At 42.3% G+C, this 21802-nt stretch overlaps 1 protein-coding gene across 2 annotated transcripts in view; it reads right to left on the reverse strand.

The window, feature by feature from the left end:
• Positions 1–4469: 4469 nt before the first annotated feature.
• Positions 4470–21802, reverse strand: part of nnt (nicotinamide nucleotide transhydrogenase) — a 32225-nt gene continuing 14892 nt past the window's right edge. For both annotated transcript variants that reach the window (XM_083983071.1, XM_083983072.1), the window contains 11 exons: positions 19818–19928; positions 17207–17352; positions 16735–16930; positions 15862–16095; positions 15155–15315; positions 13629–13808; positions 13137–13296; positions 10329–10410; positions 8977–9095; positions 8088–8203; positions 4470–7050 (listed from right to left, as the gene is read on the reverse strand). In XM_083983071.1, the coding sequence (XP_083839197.1) occupies positions 6904–7050; positions 8088–8203; positions 8977–9095; positions 10329–10410; positions 13137–13296; positions 13629–13808; positions 15155–15315; positions 15862–16095; positions 16735–16930; positions 17207–17352; positions 19818–19928 (1652 nt within the window). In that variant the 3' untranslated portion in view covers positions 4470–6903. The remainder of the gene's footprint in view (positions 7051–8087; positions 8204–8976; positions 9096–10328; positions 10411–13136; positions 13297–13628; positions 13809–15154; positions 15316–15861; positions 16096–16734; positions 16931–17206; positions 17353–19817; positions 19929–21802) is intronic.

Here is a 21802-nt window from a genome sequence, read left to right on the forward strand (position 1 = left end):
TAAGTTTTTTTGTTTTTGTTTACTGTGCTTCCCATGTCAACCGATTCAAAAAAATATCATCCCATAATAATGTAATGTTACCATAATATAGGCTACAGTGAGCCAATAAGAAACCACACAAAACAACAACAATAATCTCAAAGCCTAAGCCAATTAAGATCATAAAAGTCGTACTACAACATGAAAACAAATTCAAAGCATAATGCACACATCAAACAAGCACCAGCAGAAAAATATCCAACCACTGCAAAAGGCAGATTCAGCAGCTGCATTAGCATCTTACTAAATGTAAAGAGCAAACCTTTTTTTTTTTTTTTTTACAGTCTATGGAGCAAACACACAAAACACAACATTAACACAACTTACCAGCTGCAGTGTCAGTCACAGTGGTTCTTTAACCTTTCAGTAGCCTACAGGAATCCTTTTAGGAGAGAGAGAGCAGCAGCAGCCCCATGCCAGCACAAGCAGGACAGTGAACTTCCGGCGGTGTTGTGTTTGAGGTACCAGTCCAGGCCTAATTTGGCAGCTCACTCACTTTACTTATGCCTAATCTTGTAAACTTCACTCTTCCCAAAAAGTCCCAAAACCGTCTTGGCGGACTTTGTTTTCCCGGAGTAGCTTGAATCGTAAATCGGTGCGAGTACGGAGTCAATAATTGCGCAGTTTTTCTGTTAGCTCAGAGTGTCACGTAATTTCTGCGGCACCTGCGCAGTTAACGAGGGGGAGGAGCTTCGACAGTTTAAAAATTAACGGACATCCGTCAGGGCAAGATGGCGGGAATTACGTGATTAGCGGACTGCAGCTGCCAGTGAAGAAAAACATGATGAAGAAAAAGAAGACTGATTGTGATTGCAGATCTCCATTTAGGGTAGCCACATTATTCATAAATATTAAGTTTAATATTTCAGAAAGTGTACGTAATATATGAAAAAAGTAAATACAACCACTAATATCTTAATTCAAATGAACATTGTGAAATTTGAATGAGTTTCAATATTGAAGTGTGTTGAGGAATCAAAATGGGAACCTGAAAAGAACATAGACCTGCTTTTTCAGCAATACAAGCCCACTTAATAAGAAAACACTGACTGGATGGGTTACCTACTGCCTCATGCCAGGAACCCAAAGATCTACAGGTTCATTGTGTTTTGGAGAGTGCCCCCTGCCCTGCCCCTTACTTTTTTGTGTTGTTATTTCTGAAGCATAATCTAAATACTTCATCTACAACTGCATGTTTTCTTCTCACACATGTAGATGCACGCTCACTGACCTTATCAAACATGGAATCCACATCATCAAACGGATTCAAAAGCATTTCACTCATCAAAACACTATCCTTATAAATAATTAAATACCCTCCACATCAAATTGCATGCAAGGCCAGGCAAAACAAACACTTTTTTTTTTAGAGAGAGAGGGGAACACCGTTCTTGTAGGGAGGAAGGATGGAGGCTTATTGTGGCTGGAACATGCTGGCTATCCTTCAGAGCTCTGGATAAATACTGGCTGTGTGACAATAGAGTGAAGCTGAGGAGGCTGTCACCTCAGCACTTATCTGATCATGGATCTTCATGCTTCATGCGGTGTCAGGCCGCACCCTGAAGTCATGTGCTGACCAACTGGCAGAAGTTTTTCTGGACATTTTCAACCTGTCCCTGCAACTGTGTATGGTCCCTGTCTGCCTCAAGTCCTCCATTATTGTGCCTGTGCCCAAAAAATCAGCCATCACCTGCCCCAACGATTACCGCCCTATTGCTCTGACCCCAGTCGTTATGAAGTGCTTTGAGAGGATCCTCCTAAAGCACTTAAAGGACGTCATCCCTGCCGGCTTGGACAGCCTGCAGTTCGCCTACAGGGAGAACCGCTCCACGGAGGACGCCGTCTCAATAGCACTCCATTCAGCCCTGACTCACCTGCAGCATCCTAACACATATGTCAGGATGTTATTTGTGGACTTCAGCTCAGCCTTTAACACCGTCCTACCGGACACGCTGGCCGCGAAGCTCCACAACCTGGGACTGACAACATCACTCTGCCTCTGGATCAAAGATTTCCTCACCAACAGGCCTCAGGTGGTGCGGATAGGGAATACAACATCTTCCCCTCTGATCCTCAATACCGGCACGCCGCAGGGCTGTGTGCTAAGCCCCGCCCTCTTCACTCTCTTCACACATGACTGCTCTGCCATCCACCCCTCAAACATGGTGGTGAAGTTTGCGGATGACACCACCGTAGTGGGTCTCGTGTCAGACAACAACGAAATCCACTACAGAGCTGAGGTCCAGCACCTGATACAGTGGTGTTCAAATAACAACCTTATTTTGAACACCGCAAAGACCAAAGAGGTCATAGTGGATTTTAGGAGGTCCAGGAAGACTCAACATGCCCCGATCTGTATACAGGGGGAGGCGGTGGAGCGTGTTGAAACCATCAAGTTCCTGGGCATCCACATTTCCTCTGACCTCTCCTGGTCATTGAACATCTCACTCCTGGTAAAGAAGGCCCAACAACGGCTCTTCTTCCTCAGGAGGCTGAAGCGAGCTGGTCTCTCCTCCAAACTGCTCGCAGACTTTTACAGAGCAACAATTGAGAGCATCCTGTGCCTCAGTTTGACGGTGTGGTACGGCAGCTGTACGGCAGGGGACAAGAAGGACCTGGCCCGGGTGGTGAGAACTGCACAGGGGATCGTGGGCTGCCGTCTGCCTGATCTGGACTCTGTTTACACCTCTCGAGTCCAGAGGAGGGCTAGATGCATCACCTTAGACCCCACCCACCCGGGCTACGAACTGTTCGTACCGCTGCCGTCTGGCAAGCGGTACAGGTACATCAAGGCAACCACTACAAGGCTTCAGAACAGCTTTTTTCCTAGAGCGGTGAAGGCTATCGCCCCCTTGTAGTGGCATGCACACACACACACACACACACACTCACACGTACTTTCCCTCCCAGATACACTCAGACTGGCACTTATGCACTTTATTTCCATGCAGCTACCCCCACATACTTGTGCAAATTGTATTCTTTATTTTTATTTTTCTATTCTATTTATTACTGTATTGTATGTTGTGTTTTTAAGCCGTGGGTCCGAAGACAATTTCATTATCTTGAATAATGACAATAAAGATACTCTGACTCTGACTCTGACTCATCTCGCACTCTTACACACACACACACACACACACACACACACACACACCACAAAGACACACAGACCTTTGTCTGGACCTGAGACCCTTCAGATGCATATTTCTCTATCAGAAAATAAATATTCAAAAATATTAGGTGAAAACCGATGAGTATTGTACTCATATTCAAGATGGCAATTTCAGGCAAAATAGACACATAATAAGCAATCTCTCTCTCGGACAAACACACACATACATAACAGTCCATAGTAATTTCTCCACCCGTTCTTTTATCTCTATCGCTGCATCTCGCCTCTGCTGTGGGAGTGACAGTTCTCTTCAGATCTCCTCCAGCCTGAGAGCAGATAACAGCCTGTCTGAGTGCTACTTGTTACAGGATGAAGCCACCCTCATCACACACACATGCAATCCCCCTTTCCATAAATCTATCTACGGTCTAATCTACTCTATTTCTGTAGGCACCACTCCCCTTCTAAGTACCTCCAGTTCACTCTCCACTGATGAATAGCAATCAAGTGCCGCTTGTAGGTGAAAATGTCACACAAACTGATACATTTCAGTCATTATCCCAACCCTCATGGCAGACTCATGCGATCCTATTCTGTTGCACTTTGAGGTTATAGAGGTGGTTCTCCTCAGCAGCGTGTGCATCCTCTCTTCACCATCCCTCATCATGGCAAAGCTATTGTGTTTATTTTCTTCATTTTTTTTTTGTACACAAGAGATGCCTGTTGCATGACCCAGGTTTCAGGATGGCAAAAAGAAACTGACTCCCTGCTGTGTTTCAGTGCCTTTGAGACTGACATTTAGAAAAGTGCTGTAGTTAAGTTACCTTGAATTGTTCAGCTGCATTTCATTTATATTTTAGTGATAATTTCTCTCCAGTTCCAAAAAGTAAAAAAAAAAAAAAAAAAAAAAAAAAATCTCTGGCCGATAATCTTGCAGTTTTGGCATCTTTTAAACCCTATCAGTTGCCATATTCTTGGCAATTCAATTATCAAAATGCTGATTTTTGTTGAAGCTTTAATTCCTCTGCACAATCTGTTTACAGTATTTGGTTTGCCCTCTTTAGGGCAGCACTGCGCTGGTGAAGTATGTGTGCCAGTGTGGATACAACTCCTTCCCCTCATGATCCTTCATCCAGGTAATTGCAGCAAATATTTGAGTTTTAAACCCCTGCCGTACAAAACTGGGCAGGTAGCATTACCATCAAAGCTGTGGTAGACCTCAGGGAAAACTGTGCGGATCAACTTGTTTACCAATAGGGAATTCAGTTGCACCTTTACGAGTGTGTCAGGGAAGAAATGACACCTTCAGGCAACATCTAGTGTAAATACAGGTTTATTAGGGATGAAAATGTTCCATGACAAACAAAAGGTCGGAAAAAAACACATTCACAGTACATTTCATCATTTTATCTCCTTAACTCGCTGCATTGAAACGTTGTACAACTTCACAAACCCATTGTTGCTCTGCACAAATATGTTGCCTCTTTACAAAAATACTCTCCTTAAGAAGACAAAGAAAAAGGTACAGGGGGACATACTGGTCAATTCATCGAGATTTTCCATCTCTTAATTTGATCGTTACCTCAAATATGGCGACAAGCCTACAAATATTAAGCCGACTCAATCTAATAGTTTCTGAAGACTACGGTTGCGTGTGTTAATTGAAATGTAAGAACAATAATCCCTCGTGAGCACTAATGACTTCTGCAGCTCTACACTAGCATAACATACAGTAAACTCGCCAGCAGCAAACTGAGGTCTGATGGTTTTACAAATGCAATGTGAACACAAAACAGAAGGCAGTTGGTCAGTTTTAAGATGTAAGGTGTGTGGATGGAACATGAATGGTCCGTTAAATATATTGTGGTGGATTCAGTAAAAGGTGGTTGGTCTGATGATGAAGGTCCTGTGGAAAAGCTATTGGTCATTTTATGGAGAGGTAGGATAGTTGTCATGGTCAACGTATCAGGTCCCAGGGCGATAAACTTGTTACAGTACTTGTAGAAATGTTAAATGTGACAAATGCTGCTGACATGTCACCTCTTGGGCTGTTATTCTTCATACCATGTACCACATTCTTACTTAATCATTGTGACCACAAAAACTCATGTCGACGGACTACAGTTCTGGTGTTTTTAGTTTGGTTGACTCAGCTGAATAAGGGCAACTCAGCTGGTTCTGCAGCAGCCAAACTGTCTATATATGTGCTGTAGAACTGATCCAGGTTGAGGGAATAAATGGAAGGTTTGGCACAAGGGGATGTTTATGGCAAAATTTCAATTAAGAAATCCTCACTCAATAATGAATGGTTCACGTGTTCTGAAATGTGCTGGCAAAATATAATTAAAAAACTGCATCGTTGTTTTTAGACTCTTCATACAGCTGTCAGGTTAACATCTGGCCCTACTTTACAAACAGTGATCCTTCATTTCCCTCTAGAGCAATAATGAGGACACATATTGGAGTGGATGAGCCACATTCACTTATACAAAAAAAAAGAAAAAAAGAAACCCTTCTTTACCGCAAAACGCCAATGGCTAGCATCACGTGTACTGTAATACCTGAACCACACAAGAAGACGGGACACACGTGGGTCAAAAACATCATCAAATCCATTCAGCTATCAGAGATGTTTAAGTGTTTGTACAGAATAAGACTGGTCATCACTTAGATGACCAGTGCAGCTGTTGCATCAAACATGAAGGCCAGATCCATTTTGTTTATTGCAAAAAAAATGCTTATAAATGTTTGAATGGATTTGTTTTGATCAGTTTTGGATCCATGTGTGATTGCTGAACTAGTGGAGGCCACAAAACACACTCAAGTAAAAAGAAAAAAAGCAAATACCGTGGCAAATAGCGGGATTTATCTGACTGGTTAAGGCTTCTAAAATGTCATCACATAGTCGTTGTCAGGGCTGATGATAATTATTGGACCGAATACAAAAATCTCTCAATACAGTATAAAACTCGGACTGAAAGAACTTTACAAAAATGTTTCACTATTCTGCTTTTTTTCTTTCACTTGTACAGAAAAAGAGGGTATCAAGGGGAAAACACACGGTGTCTGACAATAGTATTTCAGCAAATAGATCTAAAAGGGAACATTGATCACTTTACTAGAACAAAAGGTTGAGGAGACTCCTTACAGTGTGGAAGAATGTTAGTGCCTCTCAAAATGATAGTTCACCTTCATGTCTGCTTTTATTCCTCATTCATTCCAATTCATTAAATTTTCCTTGAACGACTATATGCTAAAAATATCTTAAGGATGAACTTTAACATATCTAACATCTTAATGCATCTATGTTTCTGATTCTTGTTTTATATTATACATATAGGTGTCTAAGAATAAGACGACACTATACTGGGTGTTCCAGAGATCACACAAAGCACATGTTGGCGTTCCCTTCCTTTCATATGTCCAGATAAAAGAAATGTCAAGTAGAGGAAAGATCTCTATTTAAGTACATTATCACAGCGGGAGCACTATACAAAAAAACTACAACACCTGCATTGCTTGGCTCCTACTTTTGTTGATTATTGTTTTGTTTTTTTACAACAGACATTTTCTTTTATTTACAGATCAAAGGAAGGGTTTGCCAATTATTTATATGTTACCGATCATCTTTGCTGACTTGAGGGACAAAGACGATCTTAATGCTGAAACTATTTTGGAAAAACCTCGCCTCATTGTCTTCTACCTCATTCACTCCTGCTCTTTGTGAGGGCACTGTTTCTGTCGCCTCACTAGTTCTCGGACTCGCGGACCTTGGCTTGCAGGGCATCGCAAGTCTTCTTGGCGTCGCCTAGCAACATGGCGGTGTTGGGCTTGTAGAAGATGGGGTTGTCGACAGCAGCGTATCCCACGCCCAGGGAACGTTTCATCACAACCACCTAAAATGGAGAAGGAGCGGGGCACACACAGACACACACACGCATTAGCTCCTGGATGGACGGCTATAGACGACGGCACTGAAGCAGAAGCTTTCAAAAACTATTTTGGGGAGACGCAAATTCTAACTTAACTATCCCAACTTCTCAAACAGAAGTTTTCCCTTATCCCTGCCATTATCTCTTCCTCTATGACTTCAATGTCTGTTGACCTTGGATGTAGAAACAAAGTGAATAGATTTTTTCCTCTCAGCTGGGATGTGTGACATCTAAAAAAGCCATTTTTGTAAGCGGGCCTGAATTCCACCTCGGCTCAGATCTCACTGCTGCAGCGTTTACATATTTAACAAACCTGTTTTCGTTTAAACCACTGAGTGTCAGTTTGATATCTAATTACATAAAATGCCTTTGTAGTCTGCTGTTGACATTTAATTCAATATAGATATCCTTTACTTGCACTTGATTTATCAAGCATTGAAAACTAGCAAATGTTAAAGTAGCTGTTGGTGTGTATGCTCGCATGACACCTGCATGCATCACTGGGCATTTATTAATGACCACTTAAAAGCATTTGTGATTCTTTGTAAATCCAAATTGAGCGTCTCTGTGTGTATCTATCTGTGCACCTGATCGTGTGTCTCTCTGTAGCCATGTGTGTGTGTTGAGGTAGAATGTCTCCTTTGATTTCCCGAGGGGGAAACTTGTGTGGAAACTCTTGGGAGCGTTGTATAAATCCCAGATCTCGGATCAGTGCCAGTGGGATACTCTGAATGTCGTCATTCCACAGCGACACAGGCACCACTAATGGGATCAGGATGGGACTGCACCTGGAACTATACAGATCTGTGTCTGTGTGTATGTGTGTTACTTTAGGTTTGTGTGTGTCTTCAAAAGGAGGCCCCTCTATGGGTGTGGACTGCAACATTCAGCCGTGGCGATAAAAAACAGTCCGGTCGTGGTAAAAACTTCCATTCCTCTTCATATATTTGGGGCTTCGGGACAAACTCATTCATCACACATTCATGTCCCAGATGTCTCACCTGCTTGGACTTCCAGACCTCCAGCACAGGCATACCAGCAATGATAGAGTTGGGGTCTTCCTGGGCAGCTGAGTTCACTGTGTCATTGGCACCAATCACCAGGACCAGGTCAGTGTCTGATTGGACAGGCAACACGTTAAAATTAACTTTATCGCCATCATTTCACACCACACTTATCTGAATCCAGTCGTTTCGGCATTTCTAAAATGCAATATTTTACTCTCCTGTGTTTCAGATAACATTTGTTCTAGAGCATCAAATTTCTCAAAAACACATGTCTCCCTTTATCCTAAAGCTCAATTATGTCACAGTGTAGCAAAAATGTCACAGCTCATTTCATCAAACATGTGTTGTGTCCTAAATGAACAGCGCTAATGATCATTTGAGTCTTTTTAGTTGTGGAAGATTGTGCATCCTGTTTTTGGAGGATTGTGGATGTGTGAGGATATGAGGCTCATTTAGTCAGTGATGGTGCATGATGGGATCAATATTGTGGGGAAAGTCCTGCAAAACAGTTTGTGTTTTTTTAGGGTTAGACACAAATGTGAATGGTAGAAAATCCAATATGATGAAAAAGAGCGTGACCATGTGCAACAGATTTGGCTTTCCCTGGAAAAACTAATTACCGTATGTTTCCATGTTACTGGCAAAAACAGTTGTTACTGTGAACCTGTCGGCTTCATGAAGAGTGGGTGAGATCTCAAAGTAAATGTGAAGCTCTTATGTCTTCGCATAAAGACAGTCAGCCTCTGTCCAAAATGACATTCCTTATAATTACAAACTGCTTCAATTGTGAGCTCTGTAAAAAAGCTGCAGCAAAATCAAACATACTGAGTCACGATAAGTTTTAGTGAAGGTTCGTAGGCAGATGAGAGGAGATCAGCCTTACCAGGGAAGTCCTCGTTGATCTCCTCCATTTCCAGGACAATATCGTATGGGACACCAGCTTCAGCCAGCAGCACGTTGAGCTGCCCTGGCATACGGCCAGCCACCGGGTGAATACCAAACCTGAGGGAACAAAAGGCTCATTTTCAATGAAGACTTGGACACAATCGCTCATCTACAGGCCGGGTTATTAGCCGTCGTTAACTTTACCTGACCTTCTACTAGGGAGAAAAAGGGAGAGAGACAATGTCTGAGGTGCTTAGGGAGAGATGAAGATGAATGGCGTCGGCTGGGGGATGAGACAATAAGATGGAGCTTTCAGACAAGTGGAGCTGAGAGAAGTTTGTGATTATAGTCTGGTTACACACAGGCTTCCCCACTGCACTCTTCCACCATCTATTACTCTCTGTGCATGTGTGTGACTGGGTATACACAGCTCTCAAACTCAATTAGCCATGTCATGTAATCAGGGTAGGAAATTAACACCAGCCACTGAATTCTAGTGGCTGGCTCTCTCTTTAGCCACTCCGCCATGTGAGCGACCACCATTTGAAGATTTATTTTCTATTTGTTGGGGCGAGTTTAGGCGGACACAGAGTGCAGATGGCCTGTCAGCTCTGGGTTCTATTAGCGACTGTGGCTGCCGATTGAAAAAGTCAGTTTCTGCCCTTCATGTTATTCCGTGCAGTCTGCGAGCGGGAGGATGCAGAAAGTGTGTTGTGCTTCCAAACTTCTTACTCTTGATATATTGCAGTGTCTGAGGGGGAGGTGGAGGCGGAGGAGGAGGAGGAGGAGGAGGAGGAGGAGGAGGAATGAAATGGCAAGAAGCACACAAAGACCAAGAGGGAAGAGAAAAGGTGTAAGAGTACAGAAGATGAATCAGAAAACGGTAAACAGAAGAAATGCGTTTGAATTAGAAAGCAGAACAGAGCAAGAAATCAGGGTGAAGGCGGTTTTTCTCTTTTTCACTGACCACCCACTTTCCTCTAATCAAGTACAAATGCTCTAAGTAGCAGCAGCTGCAACAGCCAGGATCAAACGACTGAGGCAGGACAATTACACAGGCTTCCGCTGTACCTTTCCTCTCGTCTCTTTCACGTTTCCTTTTTCCCATGCTTTCTTTGCACACAGTTCCCCTCCTATCTTTCCTATATCATCTTCTCGTCATCCAGGCCAAAACCTCTTCTTCCCCTCATGGTACTGCTTACATCTATACCCTTGATCTACATGTACATCCATCTATGTATACTGGCTATATCTGTCTGTCCATCTGTGCATACAATTTTCATAACTCTGATGGCTAGTTTTCTTTTTGATCAAACAGATTCACATGCACTACATGTAAATCCTCTTTACCTGACTGTCTTGCCGGCATCTTTAAGCATCTTCACCAACTCAGCGATGGGGTACTGGGCCTTTGCAGCGCAGAGTCCATAACCTAAAAGAGATTAAAAAAGAAAGAAAAAAGAGGTAAGAATGAGCTGCTTTCACAACCTCGGAGAAGCAGACAACACAACTTATGGCACAACTTGTTTGTCAAAGACAAAAACCCCTTGTATCAGTGCGGAAGTCTCAACAGCTTGTCCAGCACAAGACGTTCTGAGACAAGTCTTGACCTCATCGTGAACTGTCCAAGACGCTGTGACAGTTTTCAAACATGTTTGATTTTCCTGTATCCAAAAACAAGATGTGTTTGAAGTTGGACCACCATAGAGACGAGTCTGATGCAGGAGATGATTATCCAATGAGAATGCAACAGGAAACTGGGGACAGGGAAGGAGGAGGCGACAGTCACACACACGCACAGTCGACTACACTATTGTCAGATATTGCTTTCATTTGCTCTCTCTCTTTAGAGCACCTCCTCTGAGAGCAGCTTTGTATTTTGTGAATGCCCCACGTAAACATGACAACAGTGCAGCAGTGTGAGACTTCAACTGAGCAGTTCTGAATTGTTTGACTCCTACGTTGATAATCGTGGGAGAAATGTGTAAGTATCGCCAACAGCTGGTTTGGAGGTTCGACAAATAAAGACAAACTGGCAAAATCCTGAAAATGGACAGAAATTGTGGGCAACTTTAATGTGGGTGGATGATTACTTCCTGAATGTCATGAGAGTGGCGGAAGATGGCATGTGTCTGATCAGAAATACCACTTATTAATATCAAACACGTGTGATCCACAAATAATTTAATTAAAAAGCAAAGAAAAAGGGAAAAAACAATAAACAAAAAAACAAAAGTCTGTTACTTCAATGGTGCTGCTCTGTGCTGAGGTGGAGTGCGAGTGTGAGACATAAAGGTGAGCAGTGTGTGAGTGGGTCAACAGCTTCTAAAAGCCTAAATAACTTCTCTAATCATTTGTAAGGTCTTTTCTTTTTCACTACTGATTATTTAGTCTTAGATAGGTGTCAATGAATTCTTTGTGTTTTTCTCCCCCTTGAGTTGTCCCTTTACTCTTAGGTTTAATAATGCTGGTGTGTGGTACTTGATTTTTATCACACCGTCACACATGCACAAACACACGTCAAACGGTCCAGTGGTGTTTACTAGCCTTGTCACAACAACCAGTCAGAAACTGTCTTGTTTCAACACACAAATCAAAATGACAACATTTTAATTCAGGCGAGTGAAAAAAAAAAAAAACCTAACTCTACAAGAAACATGGTTTGACTGTCTGCAGTACAGATTTAATGGTTTTCCCCCCACACTACATTTAGATCACATGTAGTCTTTGGTTCCTTGTGCTTCCAATATTCTCTCTGGAGTTTCTCCTATAAGAAAAACAAGTGGACCCAGACCATGGAGAGATGGGCCAGACGAAGCCAGGAAAACACTTATGTTTATCAGGCAGAGTCTTAACCGTTTCCACAGATGTCAATCAGGCAAAGTGACTGTGACGGCTCCAATTAGGGAGAATGGTCAAAATGGAAACAAGGGGACTGAGTGAGAGTCGGCGCTGTGCAACAACAGCAAAATGTACTTACACACTTTATTAACTCAAACTGGCAAAGAAACATTCAAAGTTTAGACACTTTGTGATGCCTAGACTTTAATTATAAAATTACTCACATTTTTTTTTCCTCTTCTAATATTAGCTCTGATTTGTTTACCATGATCCTTTTCTTTCATCTTTTAAAGAAATGTATAGCACTTTTATCAGCCCACTCCTCTTGCTGTGGTATAGATTCTAGACCTTTTTAAGAAAAAGGCAACAAAAAAAAAAAAAGCAGATCTTTTTTTATTTCCACTGGTTCATTTCTCCCACTCTTTTCCAAGTTGGCCTATTTTTGGTTTTAGCTGTCAGACATATTCCTCTTTGTCTCTACCTTGGCTGTTGCTCCATTATTCTTATTCTTTATTTTACTTAGGTTTCTCTCCACCTCTCAACCATGTGAGCATTTAAATTTAGCATTTCTTGTAAACTGAATTGTATACAGGCACTCAGCGCTGTGACTGGAATCACCAATTTGCAGGCTGGATGCCTTTAGTCTGTGTTTACATGTACCCACGCGAGTAAAACAACACTTTGAAAACCGTGACTGGCTCACAACAGTCTGTGTGAGATGACTGAACTGTCACTGGGCCACACAATGATGGTTTTAAGACAGCTGCTCGTAACGGTCCAAGTGGGAGGTTCAGACACGTCAGACAGACACGAGTCATATATTGGAAACATGTGAAATGAAGAAAACTCAGTGTAGCTGGAACAAAGGTTGGACCCCTAGCTCTAACCCCAAAAAAGGAACTTTGAGGCAATTCTGAACGTAGCATTTGAATTGTCAACAAAAACCCAACATACCCTCACATCCCATCGAATTTTCCCTTGACCTCGCGTATATACACTGCACTGTAGAATGTCTATTTACCATGGACTGACGACCACACAGAAACCTGAGTGTGTGTGTGTGTGTGTGCCTTGCGCGTTAGTGTGTGTGTAGTCGTTCTACCATGACTTGTCAATTAGCCTAGCAAAATGGTGATGTAACACGGGTCAAGTAAAGGTTAAATAAACAGAACACACACTTTGCGAATGCTGAAAAAAAAAAGTGACTGGCAAAGTCAAAGTACCATGTTTTTCCACTCATATACAAGACCTCTGAATAGTGTGCAGCGGTGTGTGTGTGTGTGTGTGTGTGTGTTCTTGCTTTTGTGCATGTCTTACCTGGAGTGATGATTATGTTCTGGGCCTCTTTAATCATCTCGACGGTCTGATCCACGTTAACCTCGGTGTGTGTGCCTGTGATCTCCATGGGCTTTCCCGTGCCAGTGGAGGACGTGCCGTAGCCGCCCAGGATCACATTAGCCAGAGAACGATTCATGGCCTGAGAAAGGGGGGGGGGAGCAAATATTTTTGTGTTTCCTGCTTTATGATTACCTTAACCTTTGCTTACACTTTGCTGATTGTTTACAGCAAATTGTGGCAAACTGGGGAAATCTCCTTCACAAAACACTTGAGATTTTACTGAAATAGAGGCACTACACTTTCCACCAATAATGATAAACTTAGAGTCCCTCCTGGTGGACAGGAGGGGAACAACCGCTGTGTGCTCATCGACAGTCACGCATCAAGTGCTTCATTTTACTCTCAAACAGGGATGCTGGAACATTTCAGTGGGTTTACTTTCTTTAAAAATCAAGACTGTGTTCCACTCACCACACACATGATGTATGACAAAATGGCTCCAGATGACCCGATGAGAGCTCCGACGATGGTCAGCAGGTTGTTATTGAGCAAGAAGCCCTCGGCGCACAGGGCCCAGCCTGAGTAACTGTTCAGCACGGTGATTACCACTGGCATGTCAGCGCCTCCAATGGCTGCTGTCAAAGTAACACCCTGAAGGAGTGAAGAGAGAAACAGGAGCTGAGTTTCATCCACTGCTGCAGTCAGATTAGCTGTTTAACTCAGTGATTAGAGCAGATGTAGGGAACAGCTGGAATGAAAGAAGAGAAATGATCCTCCTCCCTCCATCACCACCACAGTTGAAGCGGCCAGAGAACAGCTTTCTAGTTTCACATATTTCTCCATCAAATTCATATTGTTGTGATTTTTTTTGGTTTGCAGAGGTGCACGTTGCCATACAGTTCTAAATGATAGAGAGAAGTATATGGCACATTACACACTGTACTTTAAAGTCTGATTGCAGATCAGACACAGCTACTTTAAAGTAATTCATATACTGAAATAACTGAAATGATATCCATCCAACCTCTGGGGACACTCTGATCATTTTTTTCCTGGGACGAAGTCCAGCTGCTGATTTTCCCAGCAACACATAGATACGCAGAAGAGTAGAAACGCTGAAGCGGCAGCACGGCACTGTGTATATATTTTTTTCTTTTTATGGTAATTACATTAGTCTGTGATCTCTGCTTTTGGCTGCTCTGCCTGGATTCACTTGATTAGAATCTGTTTTCAGAAACTGTAAAGCTCAAAAAGGACCATAGTCCCTATGCAGACTGATTAACCATAATTCAACCCAATCGCTTTCCTTTCTTCTGATAAAAACACACAGTAAAAACTAATGATGACCCCCCCTGTGAGATTTAATGTTTTTAAAGCTACATAAAAATGCTTTTCTACTGTTGTAAGTCCCAATAACCCACAGTAGAAATACTCTTCTAAAGCATTTTTGCACTCATGCAAGAGACTGAGTGTTAACTACAGCTAAGGAGAAAACATCTACGTTGTGCCGTTGACCATCGTCATCTTTGTCTCTGACAAATTCTGTGGCACGTTTACAAAAGTTAAGCATGATTTAACAATGGCGGAGCCCAATATAATGAGTCGAATACAAGCAGGAACCTGGCAGATGTACAAAGTCAAGCCTGCTTACCTCTATGGCAGCCAGACTCTTTCCAGCTCTCTGCTCAACAACTCTGAATGAATTTCTGGGCAGCTACTGTTTCCTGTACAAGACGCCTCTTATTTGACATTTTTGTTCACTAAATCCCTTCTGTTGTCTCTTTTCTCACATATTACATCCTAGTCTGTCTCCAGCATTAAATTCTTCTGACTCTTTTATGCCTTTTCCCTTTCCTGATATTTATTAAATGTCTTTTACCAACATTCTTACATGTTCAGTCTGTCAGCATGTAAGGAAAACCCAATCTGATTTTTCTCTTCAGCGGGCGCGCAGAGTGCAAAAACAGACTTCGGAACTATGAAAACACATGGCCTACCATGACGGCCGAGAGAGCGGAGACGGAGCCGAGACAGGTGATGCCTGTGGTGTAGCTGGGGTCCAGCATGTAGGGAACCATCCCACCGACACATGCTGCCATAAGGCTGGCGTTCAGAGCGTGACGACCAGGGAGCATCAAGGGAGCACTGTTCAGCATACCTGCACAGAGACAAAGAGGATGACGGTAAGGCGAGGGGGAACGGGGGCTTGGAATTAAAAAAAAAACTGAAAATAAACACTTTCATTTATCATTCATCTGTGAGCGTCTCATAGACACGGTGAAATCAAAGCGGAAGATTTCATGTAGCATTTATCATTAGAGCCTTTCCTCCAGCAGCCACCACTTGAGACTTGTCATTAACTGAAAGTCATGCTCATGCATAATTTGTCATTATGAAACACTTGCAGCCAACATGGAAATTACAGTGTGGCTGCCAGGACTGGTGCCAGCACATGAACCTGATGAACTCATTTTCTTTTCCATTTGCTGCAGGCGACAGCGGGGATGAAGCATCACATCTTCCCTTGTTGATAATCAACTGTCTACAGCAATTTCAAATAAACACATCAGACTAATCCTCTTTTAAACCTCATTCAAATAAATAAAACTGTCACCATGTCTATATAGCACGGATATAAATGGAGTGTGGGTTTGTGTAAATGTTTGTTCTCGAAGACATCAGCGGATCAGAGTCAGATTCTCACCTTGCAGTTTGCCATATGCCACCAAAGAGCCGCTGAAAGTGATGCCACCGATGTAGGTGCCGAGGTATGCAACTATCTTGGTGAGGTTGGCTGCGGGGTCCGTGGCGAAGTGCGGGTACTCGATCATGTATTCGGCCACGCAGGTGAGCACGGCGGCCAGACCCACCAGGCTGTGGAAGGCGGCCACCAGCTGGGGCAGGTCAGTGATCTGGATCCTCTTAGCGATGCCCAGGCCTTAGGAGATAACAAATAAATGAAGTTCAGTGGTTCTGACAGATCCACACACACAAAATAAAATGCAAAATACAAGCACATGCATGAATACACACACACCCCCACACACACACACACACAGAACTGCTGGGAAGTGGGTCCATCTGAGGAACCAGGTGTTGCAGCTGAGGCCTGTTTGGGTAAATTCCAAGTTTGTGAGTGGGTCTACACCGTGTGTGTGCTTGTGTCAGGAAACCTTACACATCGCAACATTTGGAAAAAGGCATTATTGTCTCTGTGGATAATTTATTCTGAGTTTCAGCTTTGTAACTGGAAGTATTAGCATTTGAATGATTAAGCTGCTGCGAGTAAGCGAGAGAAAAGTGAGTAATGCATGATGCTGATCATTTCGACAAAACCTCCTGGGTCTGATGGGGAGTTAGTCATGCTGCGTTTGATGTAAACATCACAGAGAGTCTCTGCACTCGGCACACCTGCTGCTTAATCTGGCCAAGCTTGGAATACATGCACACGTAAACACACGAGGCAAAATCCATGTCTGCTAATTTAGAGACTCAAGAGGCGTTCCATCTTCTGCAACACAACTCTGCAGATCTACAAAGTCTGTGTTCTCTTCTTTCTTTGGTGGAGGACACTCACCAGCGGTACCACCTACAGCCATGGCTGCACTCATCTGTGCCAGGAGCTCAGGACTCGGTTTGAGGGCGCCCAGAGCGGCAACGACGCCTCCGGCGACTCCCATCATACCCAAAGCATTACCCAGACGGGCTGTTTTCACGTTGGAGAGGCCGGCCAGGGCACCAACACAGCACAAACCTGAGCCCAAGTACATCATCTGGTGAGAGACAGAGAGACAGAGAGACAGAGAGAGAGAGCGGAAAAAAAGAGGTTATAGACAAGGATTGAGGGACCACACGATGAGAAAAAAAAGGCCAAATGATTCACTTGGAAGGTCCTGTGCAACATCTGGGAAAACAGAATACATTTGGAGGCTGATTAGCCAACTTTTACATGGTCGTGGGCTGAGGGACTGAGAAAATGGTTTCTGTAGGAAACCACAGATACATGCTTGAACTACACATATGGGGATGGCGTAAACATCCTCTCACACCTGCTCAATGTTGTATCCAGCCTGCAGAGCGCCGAGGTAACCTCCGACGAACACGCCCCCGGGGAGCAGATAGAGGTAGTTGTACTCTGGAGGATCAGTGGGACGCTTAAACATGTCCAACATCTTCTTTGTCACCAGGAAACCACCTGCGTGAGACGGAGAGAGTGAAGAAAAAGTAGCACAAAATCAGGTTTAAAAGATGCTTTACAAACCAAATGTAATAGTAATATACAAGAAAAGTAGCCTGGCTAACACCAGACCTCATCGCAATGAGATTCGGTCTAGGAACCACCTGTTCATTTTTTCGTATTCGAGGCGTGGTTTATGAAAGCCCAGAGCTGTTTATTGGGCGCTACGAATGTCTATCAAATGCGTCTGTACGTAGCTTATAGTCAATCGTATCAATCATACCCGAAAACGCTAAACATTGCTCTTTTTTCAAGGCGTCTGCCACCATGTTGGTTTGACAAGCTATCAACAACTAGCTTCGGTGTGTCGTTCTGTGATTGCCTCCCTAGTTGAGGGAAAAATTGGGTCCATGGTTTCCAGGCTGACTTGCAGAGCGAATAAAAGTTTCACGCAAGGCAGCATGGGTATACGCAGGCTACAAGAAAAGCGTAATTGATGTAAAAAGAAAAAAGCATAAGGAGGGTAGGGATAGCAAGTCAAGTTGCCTGCAATACATGTAAAATGTATTTTTAGACAACAGGTGTTTTAAAGCCAATCGCTACAATCTGTTCCCAAGTGCAATAACCAATGTTAGGAATTTAATGACTCTACTTTATGTCAGTGTAAATATTTCAAGTAGAGAGTATCAAAAGTGTCAACCTGGGAGCAGACAGTGTCTCACTGCTTTATAGGAGATCACTTTACCCTGTGTATGTCTCCCTTTTTCCCCTCTGGCATGATTATAGCCACGTGCACACACATGCACTCGTACATACAAGGGTGAATCAGAGGCTAGCACCTGTTTCTTTTCAGTTCATGTAATTTTAGTCTTAGACTGTCTCAGTTAAAACATGTAATAACAATCTGACTACTATTATTGCAGGCCAATCTGTGTCAATATATTAATATGGAGGAATGTTCATGTATTTAAACAACTCAAAGACAGTATCCATTCATTTCTTTTAGTTATTTTTTCCCCCCTCAGAATGGGTCTGCTGCCTGGCACTATATTTAGAAAGCTTGCAAAAATAAAAGCAAATCAGCAACACCATCACAGGGTCTAACACTATCCATCTGAAATCCTAACTATTCATCCATTTTGAGGTCAAAAACAATGTCAACATTATTTTTTTTAATTTATTGTTAATATTTACTCTTGCAAGGAAAAAAAAAAAGATCTGGAAGAATATGTGGCGAATGCTGCTTTTGCATCAAGCTATCTATCCTGCAAAGCAGAGCAATTGGTGGATGTTGTTATAAAGTTTACGATAATATAATTTGGTTTATATTTAGCTAGAAGATTCTTAATCTACACAGACGGAGAACTATTGACATCCCGACTGGTTCATGCTCAGACATGGGGAGCAATCATGAAACCTAGAAATACTACATACAGTATTACATTTCTCCCTTTAGTGTAATAATCCGATTACACAGAGCAGTTGTGTACTGTAAACTGCAGCAGGAAAAACCTATTTTCATTTTTTTCAGTCATAAAGAAATACATAAGCCAGATTCAGTTCACATCCACAGTTTCTTTGAAGTCACCTACACTGACGAGTAGAAATGAGAGGCCTGGTGCAATAAAAGGGAAAAGATGGAAACAGCTCAAGATATTCAATAACCAGGTGTCTTCCATAGATTTCCACATCTTACGACTACAGAGAAACTAAAAGAAAATCCAGCGTCTGTTTTATTGGAGCTAAATTTCGCCATTGTGTTTCATCACTTGCCATTGATTTCTTTTTTCTTTCTGTTGTTGTCTATGGGTATTGTGGTGAACCGCTTAGAAATGTCCATGTCAAACTGAAGCCATGGAGAACATCAAAATTGAAATCAAAGGGTGGGAAAGAAACTAGGCATTTCTATAAAAGCTGTGGTATTTTTTTTTGCTTTAGTTAAGGGACCTAAAGCAGTAAAACGTGGAGATACCACAGATCCTAAAAAGCTTGTGCAGGATTCACAGCTCTTGCTTTAAACTCAAAACCTCATAGTGTCCACAGCACACAATACATGGGGATGAACCGATTGATTATGCAAGTTAACTATTCATTTGCTTGCATCAAAGTCTCTCCTGGTGTCTAGCTGTGTACTAATAGGAGAAATTAAAACTAATTCATGGCTCTGCTCTGGAGGCACTCTCCGGTTCCCAGGACTATTAGAGAGTGATGAGTATTATAATGACTCCAGGAACACTTTGTCATTATAATGGAGATTATTAAGGGGAATAGCAGAAATGAATGTGTGTGGTCCAAGCCTGAACCACCGACTCTGGTCTGCGCAGGTGGGTAGAAAGGGCAGCTGCAAAACTTGGTCGAAAGGCATGTTATTGTATAATCAATATAAAACATTTCAATCTTCAGCCTAAGTTGATATTTTATTGGCTTTAGGTTGCTGTAACTGGCAGGGTTCACTGTGAGGTGTCTATGTGCGGGTGACTCACCAGCAATGTTGACCGAGGAGATGAAGGCGGCGAGCACAGCCAGTGTCTCAGCAGTAGTTGTTGGGGTGTAGCCTCCTCCCATCAGGGACAGACCACCCACAGCAGTCAGACCTGCAGAACATAGATATTTTAGTCCTCATACACCTAAACTTTCATGAGACATAATAAAGGAAACAGAAAACTTTCGTGAGGATGTTGCAAAAACAGAGAAAAAAAAAAAATCAATAAAACATTAATTCAGATGGTCGCAGCAAACAGTCATCTCAACACTGATTAGAACTGCGTAATCAGCGCATTTATAGTCCTTTTAAAGGTGTCTGCTTAAACTCAAAATCCTGTTTGCTTCCCAGATTGGGAAAACAAAAGAAATTTAGAGATAAAAAAGAGAGGGAAAAAATGTGTGTGAGTGTGTTTACCAAAAGAGGCTCAGGAAACCTTGATAACATCAGTCCTGTAATGACTTACAGGCAGTAAGATTCAATAGACAGCACCCCTGGAGCCTGCATTCACACAGACTTGTTTATGTACAATTCAAGTTGAATAACAGGTACAGTGTTTGCGAGTGTGCGTGCGAACGTATTTGTGATTAAAGTCAGTGGTGTTGCATTGGATTTTCAAATGAGGAGAAGGAGAAGTTTGACCTCTTCTCACCCTGTCTCCCTTTTTCACCGACAGAGTTTATAATCCTGTGTGTATATCGGCGCCTAAACAAAGCGAGTTTCAAATGCTGCCAAACATCATTTCACAAGTTAAGCCACGTAAACATGAGCTTATTTAAAATTTCCACTGTTACAAAAGAGAACGACTACAACAGGAAGTATTTGGACCTATCATGATGATGAGCATAGGGAAAGACCAAAACAACAACCTTTCCATGCATTTGGAGATTTGCTTCCTGGAACCAAAATAACTTCAAAGTTAGTCAAGCTGCTGATCATCACCTTTTCCCGTAACGATTAGCACGTTTTTTTGCTGATGGCACAGATGCAAACCAATGCTGCAAGGTAAAGTAGATATGTGCCTCTCTTACACAGCTTTAAATTGACATATAAGAACACATGTGTTCCTCAATGTTCTGTAGCAGTTCTGTGCTTTTTCCCCCCATATTTATCTGGATTGTTTTTTGTTGGATGAGTTTTTGCTTTCTACATTCCCAATATCTGTTAAATCTATTACCAGTTTTACAGTATCTCAGTACATATTTAGTTTACTGAATATGATTCTTGACTGAGACATTCAGAGTTAATCTATTCGTCCTGTTTGTATACACATTCAAATGATTCTTTCTTTTAGTCTTGCAAAAAAAGCTAGACCTTCACATTTAATAAGATTAGATAAGATTTTCATTATATCAAGAGACATTCTAATGTAACACAAAATCTCACTTTTAATCATCAGTAATAGGGTTATAAAGAGAAAATAATCAAATAATGACTGATAAACTAGTAATGTAATATTCATATCCATCGCATTACTGAGACTGTATTGTGCCCAATCAGAAGGCTGAACCCAGTCATTAACAACTGACAAGCAGACACAGTGAAGCCATGTTTGTATCAAAGAAGCCGAAGATGAAACAGTTTACGCCATGTAGGTGGAGATTAGCAACATGTGTGGCTACCAGAATGATCAGATTAGCTTGAAAGCCAGTAGGCATCAGTGGACACACGCACACACAGACAGACACACACACACACACACAGACAAAGACACACACACACAGACCTGTAGCTGTTTCTCTGTTACCAACATGACGTACTACTGGCAGAGTGTAGCTGTGAATCAGTGCTCTCAAGTAGATTAAAGCGTTTATATCAGACACCAGATATTAAGACGTACTTCAATGAGCAGCTACTGGATATGAAACCAGTGTCTGAGACGTTTAAGGTGACCCACCAGTCAGAGTCACCCCTGGTTGTAACACTATAATCTCCCTATGAAGAATGTAACTGTCCCTCACGCAAACCCTAAATTCCAACACGATT

Source organism: Trachurus trachurus (assembly GCF_905171665.1).
Source record: "Trachurus trachurus genome assembly, chromosome: 12".
Classification (NCBI taxonomy): Eukaryota; Metazoa; Chordata; class Actinopteri; order Carangiformes; family Carangidae; genus Trachurus; species Trachurus trachurus.